Source organism: Lichenostomus cassidix, chromosome 5, assembly GCF_008360975.1.
Source record: "Lichenostomus cassidix isolate B80296 chromosome 5, HeHo_3.0, whole genome shotgun sequence".
NCBI classification, from domain to species: Eukaryota; Metazoa; Chordata; class Aves; order Passeriformes; family Meliphagidae; genus Lichenostomus; species Lichenostomus cassidix.
This window is the reverse complement of record NC_139486.1, coordinates 61,319,243-61,338,536: the sequence shown is the minus strand read 5'-3', so window position 1 is coordinate 61,338,536 and position 19,294 is coordinate 61,319,243. Positions and strand designations below refer to the sequence as shown.

The following is a 19,294-nucleotide window of genomic DNA, read 5'->3' as shown; positions in this document are numbered from 1 at the left end:
GGGGGCACAGTCCAGTCCTGTGTCAGCTGCACTGGTTAAAACAAAGAAAGATGGATTTTGCCCACACTTCTCCCCCAAGTCTGTCTCCCAGGACTTTCTCCTGCCCCTTGGCTGTGTTCAAAGCCCTTCCATCCTGCTCTGATATTCTTTTCCTCTCTGCAGACTTGCACTTGCTCATTTGACAGCAGCAGCTCTCTCAGTCATTTGTAACATTCTTAAAAGCTGTTCCAGGGAGGTGCTGTGCCTCGAGGGCTCTCTCTGCCTTGGAGAACTGCTAAATCTGTCGGGATGGTGTCAGGCTCTCCTTCAATGGAGAGTCCCTCAGCTGGGCAGATGAGAGTTTCATGGTCATAATCCCAACCAGAAACTTTTCCATCTAATATTTGATGTCTCTTAGCCAAACTTCAGGTGGTTGTATTGAAGGACCAACCTGTAGTTAGGCAAAAAATATTAATTTACGTATTTCACCTATTTTCCCAATCTTTCCAAAATGTGTTGCTGGTGTTTCTTCTTATATTTTGCCTCTTAGCTATAAAAGGACCAAATATTGGACATGAAAGTTTTTGCCACAGAGTATGTGAGTGGAGCTTTAAAACTTGTGAATGATGTGATTCATGATCTCCATGAAGTTCTCCTTATTCACTTGATATGATAAAGGAATATCTCCAAAGCCCACATTTTTTTTTCCAAAATGCCTTGAAACTACATTAATTCACTGCAAGGGAATATAAACAAATACCTCAGCACTTGATTAAGGAATACAGGAGTATTGAAAGTTGTCTTTTCTCTGTGCAGAAACACGAACAGATAGAACAAAGAAGCTGTTTAGACACTACACTGTTGGATCCTATGACAGCTTTGATGCTTCAAGGTAAGAATTTTTCCTTTGGGTTGCAATCTGTTCACAAAACCTTCCTGGGTTTTATTTAACTGTTACTTTTGGATTGGGCTTTGGAGGGGAAGAGGGAAGCAGATCACTAAACAGAGCTTCTCAGGGTATCATTTAACTTCTAAACTGGTTTTTATTGCAGTTTGCTTCATTCATATGGGATAAGTCTACAAAATTTGGGAGTGGTGAAGTCATGAATGTCACTGTTTTGTTTTGTGAGTGGTGAAAGAGATTTGTTGTTCTGAACAGTATCTTTGGAACCTGAGTAGAACAGAAGCTGCTGGAAATGAGAAATTAGATTATTTATTTGTGGAGGATTCAGGATTTTTAAGCAGGTTCTTCTCCTATGTGGATATACCTTGAACATACAGCTGACTTCTGGTAGAAAGGATGATCTTTAGAACAGAGAACCTCAGTTGGCTTTTGGTGTCTTCTTGAGGAAATTTTGGTGGCATACTGAAATTACTGTGCTTTGCTCCTGACTGCCCAATTACAGCTTGGGTTTGTTTGGGTTTTTTTGTTTGTTTGTTTTTTTGTTTGTTTGTTGGTTTTGTTTGGTTTTGTTGTTGTTGGTTTTGGTTTTGGGGTTTTTTTTGTTTGTTTGGGTTTGGGTTTTTTGGGTTTTTTTGTTTGTTTGTTTGTTTCTTTTCAAGGCAATCACATTTACTGTAGGAGAAGAATTCTGAAATACATAAAGCAATGGTAGAGTTTCATGTAGCACAACATACATTAAAAAAAAAGATGTGGTAACTGTTGGTTTTATTGTGTGATCTTAGACTGTGTTCTGAGGTTCAGGCACAGTTTCTGTGTCAGTTGAACAATTTGGGGGTGGAGTTCACTGCTGGACATGATGTGATTGACTGGGGGAGTCTGATGGTGATAAAGTTGTCAAGAGAAGCTCTGAGCCCAAGCTCTGAAAGAAGGATCAGCCCTGCAGAGCAGACTCCCTGCATACTGGGGGCATTTCCAGTGAGAAGAGTCGGCTTTTTGCAAGGTTCTTTGAGTGATCATTAGTCTGCAAAATCCACAGCCTTGTGTCAATATTTCAGGGTGAGTGGATAGGGTTGTTTCAGCAAAAGAGAGAAGCTGTGGCTGCTGTGTGTTGCCTCAGAGATACCAAATAATTCTGCTTGGAAACCTCCTGCTACTTTCTAACAACAGATTTTTTTTTCATTAGAAAATGTCAGCTCCATCAAAACCTTCCCTTTTTTTTTTTAATGTTATTGTATTTTTGTATTATTTTGGATTTCTTTTTCTAAAGGAAGTGGGTTTGTGCAGTGCAACAGTAAAGCTCTCAAAAAATCTCACCTGATTTGGGACTGAGCAGGAGAGACAACATGAGGGAAAAATGAACTTTTGTACGACCTTATATAAATTAGTTCTGAAGTGTGTCTGCAGTTGGTATCTATTACTTGTCTGAGCAGAGGGAGGGAAAGCAAGAGAGTTCTTCTGGCAACATCTGGAAGAAAGCTCTCCTTGAGTTTCCACAGCAAATCCAAGACCCAGTGGATTGATTTTGAAGAGTAACAGCGGACGTTGGGAGGGAAAGGGAGGAGAAGGCAGAATGAATGGGAAATGCCAAGAAATACAGTGGAAAGGTAGACTTGCTTGACACATTTTTTCAGCAGTGTGGTAAATTTGGAATTTTTGTAAGGTAACACCAGGAAAACTAAAAAAGCCCAGTAACATGCCAAGCTGTTTCAGGTACTTGAGTGAGGCTGCAAATCAGCTTTTTGTGCCTCTGAGTGGTGATTTCACTGTTGCTCACATATGGCTGCTAAGGAAGAAGAATTTGCATTTCAGAACCTGTCTGGAGATTAGTGTCTCTTGGTGGTACATCCAGATTTAATTCCTCACAAGGCCTTCTTCAGGGAGGGGAATTATTCAAAGAGGCAAACAAGGTGTGAAAGTGAGAGCAATCCTTGATATTTCCAGATTTGTACCGCTTTGATTATTTTCTCTGTTATCATTTCCCATCCAAGTAAGGGAAGAATACATTGAAACAGATTTAACGCTGGCAGCAAAGGTTTCATAAACATTTGTCAGAAGGCAATTGTGCCTCTGTGCTAAGAACAGCTCTGAATCCAAAGTATGAACAAAGCTGATCCAGTTCCTTTCTGGAGATGATGTGGGGGAGTGAGGGGAAGTGTCTGCTCCCTTCTCTCTTCCCTTCTCCCTCCCAAAGGGCAAAAATTGCTGAGTAGAAACACTCTGTTCAGAAATCTATATTAATGGGCTTATTCACATGCAGGAAAATACATTGTACACGGCATTTTTCATCTTGAGGAAAATGTGCAGCTTGAGTAATGGAGCTTCATTAAATCCTATTTCAGCTTTGCATAAGAGATCAGTTATCCATACATTAACTTCAGGAAAATGGGTAGGATGCTTAGTAATATGGAGAAAGGCACTGAGACTTGCTTGCCCCTGCAAATAGTCACTAAATACCAAATATAAATATAATATAATCTTTGAAACTACCAGGTCTGATGTATGATCTGCTTTAAATGCTGATGACATGCCCTCACAGGGAAGAATTTCTTCTTAATGTCTGCTCTCTTTCAGTTTAAATCCACACTCCTCATCCTAAAGAGCAGATGCACCACTAAAACTGCAAGGAGATAATTCCAGACTGCTCTGCCCCATCTCTGGACTTCTCTGTCTTCCCTGTATTTGTGGTCAGCACTTCATTCAAATGAAATTATTTGTAGGGCGTAAATCAATTATTTCATCAAGGCTGAATTCCAGTTTAATAACAGAAAATATTGCTAAGGCATAGAATGGATGTTTGAATTAAAAAAGGATTTCTTTATTTTTTAAACAAGTAAATCTAAGGTAAACCTTTAGAAATGATCATTTTTTTCTCCACTTTTTAACTGAAGTGAGGGAATTGATTAATTCTCTCAAGATGGGACAGTGGGTTGTTCATTCAGGGAAATCAAAGAAGTTATCAAATTAAAATATGTGGAATTAATTAGTTGTTTAATTTCAAGCGTAAAACGTTATCACCCTTTTAAATGTAATGGGACTGATAATACAGTGATAACTAAGTTTTATACTCTGGAGACATAAATAGTATGAGACAGTTTGGTGCTATGTAAAAATGATAAACTTGGTGTGGTGGAAAACATGATCCATTGCCTCCATGAATTTGGGAACCTCAGGACACGACAGTGGAAACTTTTCCTACTGCATTCATTGCATCATCTCCCACCCCCAGCAGAACAGGGCAATAGCAAAAGTCAATAGCATAATTGAATGCAGTCCAATCAAATATTCAGATAAATGTGAAGTTTCCTGCCTGTTCTGTCTTCTCTTCACAGAATTATCGACTTTCACACGGGGGTTTTCCTTTCACCACTTTAACTGGTGCCAATCCCTGCATGGGAGAAGTTTTCCTGTTGCCTTTCCTTGACATCCCATGGCTCCAGCAGTATTAAGAATTCATAGGAGAGGATGTGGTGACAAATAACCTTTTTCAAAGGCTTGTTGCCACCAAGTTAATGACAGGACTAAATTGATTTGCCTTATGGTTTTTGTTCTGTTCTTCTGGAGGAAGAAAAAGAGGAAAATTGGATGGTGCAGTCTGGGAGGAATGTGTAAGAAAGCTTAATTAAAAGCTTAATTCATGAGCCCTCCTGTCCCTACTTGGAGTCAGGTGGCAGCATCTGTGTCTCAGGAGTGTAGAAGCTGACTGAACCAACCCTTCAAAAGCCAATTTACATACAAGCACCTAATAAAAACCTGAGAGATTCTTCTCAGATGTTCTTTCCAGGCAATTCTCTGGTGTTGTTGTCATCGCGCTGTCGGATAGAGCAGCCTAAGCTTTAATCCTGAGCAGCTCAGAGAGGCTCCTTGGCACAGCTGAAGCTGTCTGCCCCTGTATCTCAGCATGCTGTGGAGAGCTTGGTTATTTTCTTATGTTTTTTTAACCCACAGAATGTGCCTGTTGGATACCTTTGTCCCAAAGTCATGATGTAAAAGGTGCTGTTGAGTTAGTTGAAGCATTAGGTGTGTTGCACACCTTTTTTTTTAGTGGAAGCTCTCAATCTGATGCAGAAATGCTTTCCTCTGGTTTGAGATCTGGTTTCATGTGGATATTTCACATAAATAATCCTCCTTCTAGAGAAATGCAGTTGCTCATCTCTTTAAATATAGATTCGAAATAATCAAATATAGATTGGAAACAGATGGAAAGTTTTTTGTGGAATTCTGGCCACTGCAAGTGGTGAGGAATGTAAAACTGACAGGGAGAAAAGGGATTTTCTCCTGGTTATGGTGGCCCTGTGTCCCTGGGGTGGGGAATTTGGCATATGTGCTTGCTGAGTGCTGCTTGCCTGGCAGCAATCCACTAAATCCTGGCAAATGGATCCTTGCAGAAATTGAAGGAAGGTATAAGAGCTGTTGTTATATTTTCTATCCTGCTTCCCACATCTTCACGTTGGCTCTCCCCAGGCAGAACAGTGAGAGAGGTGTTGTTACATACAGAATAAATTGGGTTTTCTGAATTGGGGTTAGAAGTAGATGATGTGGGATTGGAACTGGATGATCTTTAAGGTCCCTTTCAACCCAAACCATTCTAGGATCCCATGAACTGATCTTTTATTTGTTTGTTTTCTGTTGGATATCACCAGTCCCACTGTATTAATGTTTCCTGGGAAGTCTGTACTGTCCAGGTGATCTCTTGAAGGAAATGGGAGTAAGGAGATGTAAATGGTGCTGTTCACTCTTAATAAATCCACAATTTCTCTTGCTTTATTCTGAGATTGACACATTGATAGTAAGTGGAAAGTGATTTTACAGCTCTTCTTACCTGCAGCCATATATTTTAAACATAATCTTTCATTTCCTCTGGTGGAAACAAGTAAAACCATCAGCATTTTAAGTTTTTTACCTATATACATAGCTGAGGTTTTGCCTAGAAGATGGTTGCAAAAATATCTGAGTGTGCTCATCATTGTAATTAAATATAACCATGTGATACAGTGACGTGATTCCATCTGAAAGCTCTTTGAGATTTTAATGATTTAAGATCTCTGCAGATGTGATATCATGGTTCTTCTGGGCACAGAACAGTCAGCACCAGCCAGAGTATAGGGAAAAAAACCATGTAAAGTGTTTTGTGTGCATGTAATCTCACCTGATGTTGAAAGTTATTTGTTGGACTTGCCTGTTGTCTGTTCTGAATTAATTGATTAAGTGCCAGGGTAACACTCTGATGGAACTGAACTGCTCTTAATGGGAGGCAGAAAGGCAAGGGTAGCTCAGTTTTAATGCCTTGTGCCTCATTACCTTGAAGAACAGAATCTCATACAATCTGAAGAATTGCATACGTGTTTAAGCAATAATTAACACATTGTAGCCACTGTGGAGCAGGTGGACACATAAAACGTGAAGTTTTTCATTTACAGTTATTTAATTTCTAATGAAACTTCCTTTAGTTGCTAATAAACAACTTTGCACTTTGCTTTCCCTGTTGCTGTGTGGTGCCATGATGGAGCTTTTTGTGATGGTGGCTACAGCAAATACTGAGAGGAATTGCTGAAATAGGAGATATAAAGGAGGTGTGTGTGTGCATCTGAATTGTGGTGCCTCTCCAGATAAACCTGTACTATAATTGCACTATTAAAGTCTAATACAATTACAGTTCGGTGCAAAACTCTGCAGTGAGTGATAAAAGTTTCCATTAACTTGAAAGTGCATTGTTAAATTGTTTGCTGCCTTGACAGTGAAGTTGGCTTAACCCACTTCAGTAAGATTTCAGCTTTTAGCAACTAATGGTTTGGTAACTAATGACTAAAATCTGTCAGGCATTTCCTGAGCCTGATGTTTGCCTAAATTTTTAGTGCTAAATGTTAGCAAAGAGAGATCAACAGCAGAAAAAAAAATTACACAGCCTTTCCCAAATTTAGAATTACAATTCTCCTGAAAAACTTTTAGCATCTACCTCTAGTGCTAGTCCAGACTTAACTGTGTGACTGTGGTAGAGGAGATGGGACTGGGATTTGGGGGCTGTGCCATTTCCTGCACAGCAATTGGTACTCCCAGGCTCAGCAGGATTTCCTCTGCAACTCCTCCAGCTGGATGCTGGAGGACAGGATGGATTTAAATGTCACCAATGGGATAAAGTATTTATTTGAGTTTTTTTTTTTTTTTAATTAGAATAGAGGAAATTGGAAAATAAAAGAAAAGAAAAAGGAGTGGAGATGCAGCAAGAGAAGTTTGTGAGGGTGTGACCTCCAGGTTGGCTAGAAACAAGAGCCACATAATTAGAGCAGGGGGAAACAGGAGATTCAGATGGAGTTTTTTTTTTTGGAGAGGAAAGGAGAATGATTAGGTTTGTAACAATTTGTGTTTTCCATTCCTGTCCCAGCTCCTGTGATGATTTAATTCCCTGCCCCAGGGCACGTTTGGCTGCTGTGCTGTCACCTCATCACCAGATGAGCAAAGCCTCCATATGGTGCCTCTGGTTGGGAGTGATGCAGTTGGAAGTTTTGGCAGCCCAAAACGGAACAAATAACTGGTGACTCCAGTGGGAGCAGTGACTTAAACTACTCTTTTTCCCCCCACCTCTTTCCAGCCAGATTTTCACAAATATTTGTTGCATTTGGAGAATTTGATCGATGAGGCAAAATTCTCCGGGTGGCTGGCAGGCAGCATGTGTGTTTTGTTCCTGTTAAAAGATGAAATGATCCAAAGCAAGAAGAGGGTGGATTTTAATGCTCTGTCACTTCCATGGTGCTAAAGGGAAATGGTGGAGGAGGTGCCTTGTTTGTCCTGGGACAACCCAGATGTGCTGGAGTTGTGTTTCCCAACGAACCCAACAAACCCAACGATGAGGGAGCAGCTAAAGAGCAAACAATAGCTGCTGTTGGAGTGTTCACCTGGACTAAAGGAGGTTTGGGCTTGAGTCCTATTTGTGTCAGACTTAAATCCCCTCCCTGAGCTGCTGCTGAACGCCAAGAAGCTGCTGGACAGAGCAGTGCTTTGAAAGTGTTCTTCTTCCCCCAAGCCAAGGGCAGATGCTCTCCCCATCCCTGTGGGATGCAGGTGGGGATGCTCCAAGGGAATGGTTGGCACATTCAGGGATTGAGGAGCTGGTGATGCTGCTGGGCCTTCCTGCTCTCTGACACAAAATATCATCCTGTTTTCGGGAGAAATAATGTCTGACAGGGACTAAAATGTATCAACAAAAGATTTGCTGGAAGGGAGAAGTGTTACACTGAAACTGATTTCAAGGCAAAGTTCTGAGCAGAGGAGCAGCGAGTGTTAAATGTGTGCTCTAAGAAAAAGTGGCAGCTGCGTTTTTAGGGGGTAAAAAAGACCATTACCCATGTGCCTTCTGATTTCTCTACTTTTTTAGAGGGCACAGATACCAGAATTAGGAGTTTGGTGCTACAGCTGAAAAGCAGGGCTGGTATTGAGTAGATTGTGGGATCCTTTAGATCAGCCTGTCCAAACCTGGGGCAGTTGCACCTATTGCAGAGGTGCTTCATGCCTCTGCTGGAAACACTTCAAACACCATAAGTTCTGAAATGCACTAAACTTAAACTCTATACATCTGAATTGAGTTGAAATAACAAACCAATATTTTTACCCTGTCTCCAGCACGCAGAAAGTAAAAGCTTCCTATTCACAGCAATTCCACATCAGTGCAACCAACGAGCTGAATGGGAAAAGGCAAGGGGGCAATAAGGAGAAGTTCCAGTTCAACATTCACATGATTAAGAGAAGTAATGGCCAATTTCTTTAAATTGTAAAGTCAGGGATTTTTCACTGCTACCAACATTTTGGGCTAAACTGGCCATACTTTGACAAAATTGCAGAAAATGATGATGCTGGTAGGCAGGAGAGCTGTTAAGGTGGACATTTCTCAAGCTGTTTTGCAGATAGGCAAAATTTGGAGTGGACTTAAAATAAGTCAAGGGCTTAGTGCAATTAGAGAAATGGAGAGCAGAATTTATTTCAGAAAAAAAGGGTAGAGTTGCTACCTCCTTTCTGATGTTAATGAGACTGTAAAGGGAGGCAGTGATTAGTCAGGATTTTTAAGGGGATATGTGAAAATAAAACCGTAATTCACGTCACCTGTACAGGTCTTCTGTGTAAAATCCTGGTAAATCAAAGTTTCTCCCTGTACACTGTATTTTTAAAGCTACTGGAGAAGAATAAAGATGCTTTCAGAAAAGCTTTATGCCTTTGGTGAGGCCTCATTTGTTTTGAGAGACAACTTCAAACTTACTTGTAAGCTGTGTACTAAAGGCATCACATTTTTTATCATAAAAATTTGCAGTGTGTTTAACACTGATTTAAGCACTGTACTCTTCTGTGCAATACAGGCTTTTAAGTGAAATACATCTGTAAAGCTGAAATGAACAGGCAGGGCTACTCAGACTCCTTGTGGTTAGAGCTGTATTGATTTCCCAAGGAATGCAGGACAGAAGGATAATTCCTCCTGCTCACCATAGCAAACAGGGTGTGATGGAAAACCTGAGGGATCCCTTAAAACTAATGTGAAACTATGTTTATCACTAGTCCTGAAATCACCTGTTTCTTTCCCCTTTTTCAAAGTTTATTTTTGTTTAGAATCCTTTGGAGCAAGTGGAGTTATGATACCAAAACATACACTGAGTTTAATAATTGTTTTAAAGACTTGCAAGGTCAAACTGCTGCCTTAAAGGACTTGTAAACACATTTAAAAAGCATTAATAAAACACTTTCTGTTTGTTTCCATTTAAACTCAAAGTGTTCCTTCCCTTGTTCTACCTTTGCTACTTGTCTGTGATAACCCTGAACTCTCCTTGGTACTGAGGTTGTCTGTGATAATAATGACCAACTTTAGCAAAAACTGCTGGAAAATTATTACTTTAAAAAAACTGTATAAAAAAGCAGTGGTTTTAATATCTATAATTGATATTCCTTTTATCTAAACACTTGATATGTTAAGATAATTAGGAAGAAAATTCCTGTTTCTCTGCGGTTTAGTGGCAATATCAGGGGCTGAAACTACAGCTGGTTTGGGGTAGGAAAATACAAACCTAAACAGTGAAGTGTTTATTAGATAAATATTCTGGTTACCTAAACATCTGTGAGTGTTTGGACAGCCTGTTTGCTCAAGGCTCATCGTATTAGCAATGAATATTAATATTTTCACAGGCCAGGCTCACATAGCTCCAATGCTTAATAATTAAAACTGAAAATTGCTGGTAAGTGTCAGGTGGAAGTGGAGTGTGCTGGAGCCCAAAATATGCCTGTGCTAGGTGGAACATCTGTGTGAAGTGGTTTGAAGGACTCTGTGCTACAAAACTCTCTTGTTCCATACCAGAAGGACTCCTGCCTGCATGTTTCATGTTTGGGTTTTATTTTGTCATGTGTGGTGTTTGAAATGATTGTTCATTTTTAAAAGACGAATGAAATTAATGGATATAGAGGAATTCGGCTTTTATATTCTAAGCTCATTTTGCCACTCTCCTCACCCCCCAATGATTTTTTTGTTTTCTCTCTCCCAGTGCAGATGTGAAATAATAATAACATTTCTCTTAAAAAAGGCTAAAATACTCATTTTGTTACGTGTGTATAAATATATTCCTCTATGGATATCAATATATCCATACATATCGTGCATATATACCCTATATATATATATTTGTTTAGGATTATGAACTTACCACTATCTTTTTTATTCCCTTCATATCCTGAAAGCCTGACATAATACGGAATCAGGCTTTTACTGGATGATTTCTCTTTCCATAAAGTTGTTTGACTTCCTGGTTTGCTGTATCAATATTTTACTTTAGCTGTTGCAGTTTCAGCAACCTAAGGTGGAAGCAGAGAAAAAACACAAAAGTACCATTAGCCAAACCAAAAGATTTGAAAAGTATTGCTTTAGATTGGCTACTCCCTTCTCCTACACACCAAAAAATACGAAATGAAGTGTAATTAAAAGCTGAATAAAAGAATACAGACTGAAGGAGAGAGAGAGGAAGTTTCTCCTTGGTTCTACATAAAGAAATCGTGCAACTGCTTTGCACTTTTGTTGTGAAATTTAATGTTTCTCATTTAAACCTGTGCTTTTTGGTAAGGATTTCTAGCATAAACCCACTGAAGTGTAGCACTGTTGTTTTTTTAACGTAGGTTGCTTCTTTGCAGCAATGGTTAATTATTGCATCTCTGTTGATCACAGGCTAGAAGAAGCAGCACCATCTTTTTGACTTCCTAATTCTTACTGAATCAGTTCATGGCTGATACAAGTGTGGGTTTTGGGACTTAGTGCAGAACTGTTCTTTTTTCACCCAGGGTATCAAGTATTTAGAATCCAATAAAGATGGCTTGATGACTTGCTAAGAAGTGTGAATGAAACACCTTTTTTAGGTGGAAGACATGATGTGCCCTGTCAGGATTTACTGGAGTCTGTGATTCCCTCACTGTGGAGTACAGATCCAGAACTGGAGAATAGCTCAATGTCTTTTAGAACAGCCACAGTTTGACATGTTCCTCTTTCATCAACAGATTTCAAAGCAGAATCTGCAGCCTTGCTGTTCTCGTGATCAAAGAGCTCCACGAGATGTTTACTGACTCTGGAGAAAGAGCACTGATGGAGGAGATTGGAAAGGCAAATATATGAATATAGGGAGGATAGAGGAGTATGCTGGAGCATCCTGTCTTATTTTCCTGTTCCTTTCCTTGGCCTGAACGTAGCCAGCTGAGGAAGACACAGCTATGCCAGGTTTACCAAGGAGCAATTAGACCATATCCTTTCTATTGCAATTTGGAGTTGTTTGCCACGATTTACAAAGCCAGGGAGGAACAGTGCAAGCAGGGCTAATGGTAATCTTTTGTGTCTTCTGTGGGTTTTTCTGCTTGAGTGCCAGCTGTGCCATTCAGGCACTGGAACACACAGCCAGCAGTGGTCTGTGCCAGCACAGATCCTGTTCTTGGATTTCTTGGAGAGCACCTGGGAAACTCAGATCCATAGGTAGTACTAAGCATTTGACTCCATGCTGCACTTCCATGTGCAACCCTGATTTTGTAATTTCTTTTTTTAATGAAATAGCAGAATGGCTTGGAGAATTTTTAGTCCCATGGGATTCTGTTCATCCCTTTCCCATCATATTCTAATTATTGTACCATGATCATGAGCCTTGGACTTCTGTCTTCAGCTGCCTAGTGAGGAATTTATCCACTTCAAGTTTACTGTTCTCCAGTATTTCTGTTCCCATGATGAGTTCTGTCTTCCCTGAGTGGAGTGCTGAGGTACTTACCCATCTATTTGGAAATATTTTCTTCCTCACAAATGTATCTTGCTATGAACTTCCAGATAAATGTCTGCTCTAAAGGAAAATAATTTTGATTTGTCCTGTATGAAATTAGGATTGTTCAGTTGTACAGAGTAAGCCAACCCAGACCATTTTGGCATTCTAGGATTCCATGAAGGGGGAGGTCACTGGGAGTTTGAATATATGGTTGGCTACCTCCCACGGTCTCTGTTTGGGTTGCCAGTGGGATTTTTAGGGACAGTCTGTGTATTTTCCCATTTGCTGTGCACAGAACCTGGTCTCTGGTGTAGCTGCTACCTCTTGAACAAGTGATTGCTGCTGTGCCTGATCCAGGAGAGCTGAGAGAGCTCTTCTGTGAGGCCTAAAAGTGGTTGATCGATGCCTGGGAAACTTGAGCAATCACAGACAGAGTCATCATTAATCTTGAAGGCCTTAATTACTAGGATTAGCCAATTTTCTTGGAGTCATTAGAGTAGTTGGCTATAAATTGTAAGGTTGACCCCCTTCAGCAATAGCAGGATATGTTTTCCCACTGAAAGTTTGCTATATCCTACGGTAAGGTTTGCTGTGGACCTAATTTCCATTTGATGTGGTATCAGGACAGGTTACTTCTCAAAAAAAGGCAGAGAATATTTTTGGTGTGCCTTTAACAGGGATTGACTGTTGGATAATGCACAAAGGGCTCCTCCTCTTGAACAGATTTCCCAAATGCCCTTCTCTGGCTTGAACATAACCACCATAAATTGGCCATCTTAGCCTGAAAGGAATTAGTGTGACTGCTTCCAGACATTGCATATAAACTTATGGAATGATTTAAATATCCTTTTATGGCACCTGGCAGAGCACTTGATTCTTACAGGCTATATCTAGCTGTGAACTCAGTAGATCTTTCCAAAAGATTGCAATTGCAAGAGTGCTGAGGAGAGGAAAAAAGGGCTAATGAAGAGATTCAGGTTTGCTTGGCCAACTGAAAGGTGTGAACCTGGAGAGAGGAGAGGGAGTCCTACTAAAGGGCTTTTGGGCTGAAAAGGCTGGGTTATGTTTCTAGGGGATACATGACTGCAGAGAATCAGGAAAATAATTCCTTTTAAAATGCATCTTTTCCTCTGCCTTGGGGAGAGACTGACACTATACCAAATAGCCACTCTTGTTTCCAGATGATGATAATTTTCAGTGGAGTGTCCTCTGCATGCTGCTTTTCAGATCGAAATCAGCAATGATACACTTGATGCAAACTTGCCTAAACACATCCTGTAGCCCTGATAGTCTCTATCTCTGTAATTTATGACTAACTTGTGGAGTAAGTCGTGCTTTAAGGTAGGGTGTAGTTATCCTCAATGAGAACAGGCAGCCAGGTTTCGTGGGCTTGCCTCCACCAGGAGCCTGAGCTCCAACCTTTATTTTCTTCATACAGGTCTTTATGAAAGACTTGACATTTCTACTTCCTTCCTCAAATATTATCCTGATGGGCTGTTAGCAAAGCAGAAACTCCTGCTGGTTTGAAAAGCCCACACAAATGATGGTTGTTATGTGGAACATTGCTGGGTTCAAAACTCACACGTCTGTCTGACCATGGGCAAATCCCTTTCTCCATTGGTAACTCCATAAAATTATGGAAATTGTAACAGCTCTGCACAATTCTTGAGCCTTAAATTATTAAGGAAGCCACATGAGCTGATGAACAAGTACGTTTTCTAATATTTACTGCCTGAATATAGCAGAGATTTAGATGGACTGTTATTTTGGCCTGAGGTTTTTATGGTTGTGCTCCATGCAGAAATATCCTGCACTTGATATTGATATTGAGGATGTCTTTTGCATTTAACTTTGCCTGCAATGAATCTTGGCCTTACACAGCCCAAAGTCAAAGCAGTGTGTGCCCTATTTAAGTAATGAGCTATTGATTTTAGAATTACTCATTTTATTACCATCATATGGAGCTGGCCATATTCTGAGGACTCGTCTCTGAAATGGAAGCTGTTTAATTTGGGTTTGGGATGGGACAGAAATGGACTTCAGGGATTTCACCTTTTGAAATTTGGCATATCACAGACAACAGGGGCTGCCTGGCCTCACACAGAGCTTTGCACTCAAAGAGCCTGCAAAGAAATTCCTCCTCTTGCTTGAGCTCAGATCTCTGAGCAGCCTCCTAATGTAATGTCACCTTCACTTGTCGCTGGTTGCTGTACCCAGTGTTCTGCTGCTCAGTATTTACAACACCTCCAGATCAAAGAGACGCTGCCAAGAAGGCTCGTGGGGAGAAATTTTGACCTACTTTTGCATTTGGCACCACTTTTCCTGCCAGGAGCAGGTGGACTGTGAACAGACCTTCCATGGAGGGTCCACCCTGACTGGCACAGAGCACCCTGGCATGGCAGAGCAAGCAAAAAGCAGCATTGCAAACAGTCAGAGGTTAAACTTTACCCTCTCTCCTGCCCCCTTTTCTTGGGAATGCAAAGTTTTCTGGAAGAAAGGCTGTGGAGGTTGTAAGTTCAGTTCATTTTTTTGTGTGCCTGTTTGTCTTCCACCCTTTTGCTGCTGCTGGTTCTTGGCTCTGCAGCACTGGGGTGTGTGTGGAGAATAAATCTGCTTTCTGTGATTGCCTTAACATGTTTAAACTACTCAAGCCATGGGATTGCTGCAGGTCCCCTACTCCTAGGGAACGTGAATGAGAAGAAATGGCTACACACCTGATTTTTTCAAGCTTTCATTTTTACTTTGCAGGCTGTGATGCTGTTTGCTTTATGACTGCAACTGTATTTGTCAAATAATAGGGATCAGTTTGTGTGTTTTCCTACCAAAAATCATGCTGTGCTTCCCCTTCCCTTCCCTCTCCCCTCCCCCCAAATGTAAAACTCAACACTTTGTAAAATGTAGTCAATTTGGTATCTCCACTTTCAATATCTGAACTGAAGTATAAAACTGGGTAGTTAATGGAATCAATGTGTTGTACATGAGAAGAAAACCAGGGGTGTTTTTTATACTTTTAATCTGTACATTAGGATGAAGTGAGCGTGACCTGACAATGCCCATCCATTTCATTAGCTGGCCCTGGAAGGACTCTGATGCCTATTTTTTTTTGGGGGGGGGAGAGGTGTAGATCAGGTGAATTGATCCTGAGTTTTCTGAGCTGATAAACTTTTGAATTCTGTATGGAAATGAATTGTCACGAGAGTGGGATTTGGGGAGGGGGGACAAGGGGGTTCTTTGAACCATTCAAACTCTTGCTGTCATTAGCATCTCAGAAGTTGCCTGCTGACCTCTCAGAAGTTGCCTTCTAAGCTCTATTAAGCTATTGCTTGGTTACAAGGAAACTTGGAGGGGATGGGTTTTCTTAATCTGACCAAGTATTAAAAAAAAAAAAAAGGGCTATTGACTCTTCAGGGGATAAGTACAAAGCCCCACCTTGAAAATGTGGTGGTGAAATGAGGAAAATCAGCCAATGCACTGGCAGGAGCAGTCAGCTTCTCGAACATGAGGACATTAGTAGAGACCTTCAGTGGGCTCTGAGAGTTGCGTATCCCATTCCACCTCGATATCCCTGAGCAGGAGGGTGCTGGGCTTTCTCAAGAAGCAGAAGTTTTTTAATTGTAAGGACAGGAAATGTCTGAATGACATAGTAAATAACACAAAGCTGAGAGATGCAAAAGCTGTTGGTGCTGCTGGAGACCACCTCTTGCCCACCAAGCCCCTGCTGTGGCAGTTTTAATTCATGTGTGGCGTTACACACTCTGCAGTTTGGAACACAACCCGACATCATCGCTTCAGCAGCCATGGGAAGTTTCATCCCGCAGAGTTGGAAAGGCACCAAGAGGATGGTCTGTGATGCACAAAAAATCTGGAGTTTGGAGCCTGTCCATGGTGCCCTGATCTCATCATCCCCCTCTTTGTTCAGAGCTTTCAATAAAAAGGTCACACCAATTTTGCTTTATTTGGTTCCCTCCTCCCTCTGGGGATTATTAATGGCCCTGAGGCAGATCTGGTGTCTCCTTGCATTCACTGCTTTGGGGACAGGGATCTGTGTGGGACCAGTGGGAAGAGAAGTTGGCTAGTAAAAAATTAGGGGAAGCAAACTTGCTCATACTCCTTTCTATCTGAACTAGTTCTGTAGGTATTTTAAAGCAGCATAGTTTGCAGTGCTGACAGTTCACCAGCTTAACCCCTGCAGCTCGTGCTGTGCAATGCTTTGGTACCTAAAAGAGCATTCCAATTTTTTTTTTAATTTTTTTTTTTTTTTTGCTTTGAGCTTATTTTTTAGTAACTTCATGCTTAATGAAAGATATTCAACAACTTAAGGCTTTTACAGATCATTCCCTGTATATGAAAGGTCCCATTTTAATGTGTATTTTGTGCATTTTCTTCATCTGCCTTCTACTTTTGTCTTAGCCAATGACAGTGAGATTCCTAGGGCTACTTTCTCTTTAAGGGAATACTGCTTACATAAATAGTCCTTTACACCATCTCCTTGTTTTATAATATTAATTGTTTATCAGGAGACAGGAAATATTCCTTAGAAAATGTGTTTTCCTGCTTGTGCATGCCTTGTTACTATTTCAATTATGCAGATTCTTGATGCTGTGGAAATTTGTGCTTGATGACGCCAAGGCAGCTGCACGTTGTTAGCATTGTAGGCTGTCAGATGATCATGTGGGATTCTTGCAGCATGCAACATTCAATAGGATTGAAAAAGGGCTTTTGATGCAAGGCATAGCTTTCAGAATATATTTGTGCCTTTTAGTTAGCTAATAGAAAATCATAATTTATTATCTTTAAATTTAAAATGCTGCCTCATTTTTCTTCTGGTTGGTTTCATTTTGGCTTCACTAGAAGATGCATCTGGTACATCCACGATTGAGGAGTTTATTAATGATACTGTCGTTCAGTTCACTTACTTTTTTTCCTTTTAGAGTCCTAGCTAGCCCACAGATTACATGATCACATGTTCATCCAGTCATTCATATAGAACACAAACCACCATGCATGATTTCTTCTTCTTTCTTTTTCCTCTCTGCCTTTTTTATTCCTTTTAAGTTGCTTTGTCATGTTCTCTTTTACCATCCAGCTTAGTCTTTGTCTTCCCCTCGCTGTTATTTGTTCTATATTTTCCCATGCTTGGTTACTGCAATATTATTTGATTAACGGGCTGTGATGATGATGAACCTGCACACTGGAGGAGCAGCTACTACAGTGGTGATGAAGGGATGTAATAATGGTCGCTATCCTCGGAATTCTCTCTACAGTGACTGCATAATAGAAGAAAAGGCAGTGGTCCTGCAGAAAAAAGACAATGAAGGATTTGGATTTGTGCTCAGAGGGGCAAAAGGTATGTGCTTCTGTGTGTGTGTGTGTGTGTGTGAGTGTGTGTGTGTGATGTGCAGTGGCATGAAGAAATTTATACATCTCGGAATATAAGCAGGAATTATTCTTGGTGCACTTGGTTGCTAGACAACAGGATTCTCTGTATGCTATACTACTCCGATGGATTTCAGTGGCTTCTCTCTGAAGCAGTTTGCATTTTTACATAGGAGAAGCACTGCATAATCGTTTTTGGGGGGAGAAAGTTTTGCCTGTGTTTTTCTCATGCCGGTGGATGTAGTATTTTGCCATTAATCTGTTCGGTTGTGCAGTTTGCTTAACTATGGGAAACCTGCTTTCCTCATAAAAACTGCTTCTTTATTTCAAATGCCAGCCTGATTAAATAGGGCTGTGAATAGGAACGGACAGGAGAGGGGTGTTTGGTTTAAAATAGGTGTGGATCTTCTGCAAGGTGACATTGGTGCAGTTTTAGTATGAAATTATGATCTTTTTTTGTATCTTCAGAAGCTGCACGTATGTTGCATGGCCTGTAGTGTGCTCATTTTTAAAGCTGTTCATATGTTAAGCTGCATGGTACTTTCCTGTAGGCTAAAATCTATCACGGTGGCATCCCTAAGAGTTAAAAAAGGCATTCTATTTAATGCTCTGCTTTTTAACTTCCAGTGCAGTTTGCTCCCTTTGTATTTTAAAAAAATATATCTTTACATGATGGTATGCCCCATCTCTTGCTCCCCCTCATTTCACATGGGTTCTCCCTTGCCTTGCTTGAGCATGAAAATTATTCCATGTCTTCATTCTTGGGACATGGCTTTGGCTCACCCCGTTCCCCACCCCTAAACCAGTGCCAACATGGGTGTGCAGGGCTGGAAAAGCTTTGCCAGCTTTAGCCAAACGAAATGAGTGGAGTTGTAGCAGGAAAGCCAAAGGCACTGCCTGATCTCTGAGCAGTGGTGTGGGTTACAATGCTTTGAGCAGGGCTTGCTCCCTCTGTGGGAGCCCAGCAGTTCCCCCAGATTTTCTCTGGAGCAGCGAGGGCACCTCAGGTGAAAGAGCCAAGGACCTTCTGCCCGTGTGTGTACGTGACACAGAGGGACAGGCAGGGCTGTCACAGGGCCAGCTGTGCCTCCTGTCCTAAAAAGTGATTTCTTCTGGTCTCTTTGTTATGCACATCTAAATTTAGGAGGGAAAAAAAAAGCCCCTCTGGTTGATCTTTTTCATCCTTTGCTACCCACCCCACCCCCCTAGTTTGGCCAGATGCTCTCTCCTGGCTAGAGCACATAATTCATTTTTAGTTGGATGTTGCCAGAGTTACAGCATTTTGCCAGGCACACAAAAGGGTCACTTGAGCCAAGGCTGAATATCCTAGAAAATCAGCATCCACCTATTGCCTGGTGCAGCTCGATTTGGTTTGTGTCAGGAGAGGAGCAGGTATTTTTCCCTCTGGAAGGAAGACCTGTGGATTGCTGTTGCAGAGGGATTGCACTCTGTCCCCAGCATCCTGATCTCCTGTCAGGCACATCCCTCTCACCTCCAGCACCCACCATTTTTTAACCCTAAATTGGAATGGCCAATGATAGGCCTGTAGTCAAGTGGTATTTGCAAGCACTCCATAACTTTCTTTTTTTAATGTGGTATTTATTTTTAAAGCTGACACACCAATTGAAGAATTCACCCCAACTCCAGCCTTTCCTGCTTTGCAGTACTTGGAATCTGTGGATGAAGGGGGAGTAGCATGGCAAGCTGGCCTGAGAACTGGAGACTTTTTGATCGAGGTAGGAGATCCTGAAATTTGATTCTCAGTGCTCTGTTGGGGGAA

At 41.0% G+C, this 19,294-nt stretch overlaps 1 protein-coding gene across 3 annotated transcripts in view; it reads left to right on the top strand.

Moving 5' to 3' along the window:
• SHANK2 (SH3 and multiple ankyrin repeat domains 2) overlaps positions 1 to 19,294 on the top strand; it is a 278,447-nt gene that overhangs the window by 145,247 nt on the left and 113,906 nt on the right. For all 3 annotated transcript variants that reach the window (XM_085063353.1, XM_085063352.1, XM_085063354.1), the window contains 3 exons: positions 796 to 871; positions 17,403 to 17,485; positions 19,126 to 19,250. In XM_085063353.1, the coding sequence (XP_084919479.1) occupies positions 796 to 871; positions 17,403 to 17,485; positions 19,126 to 19,250 (284 nt within the window). The remainder of the gene's footprint in view (positions 1 to 795; positions 872 to 17,402; positions 17,486 to 19,125; positions 19,251 to 19,294) is intronic.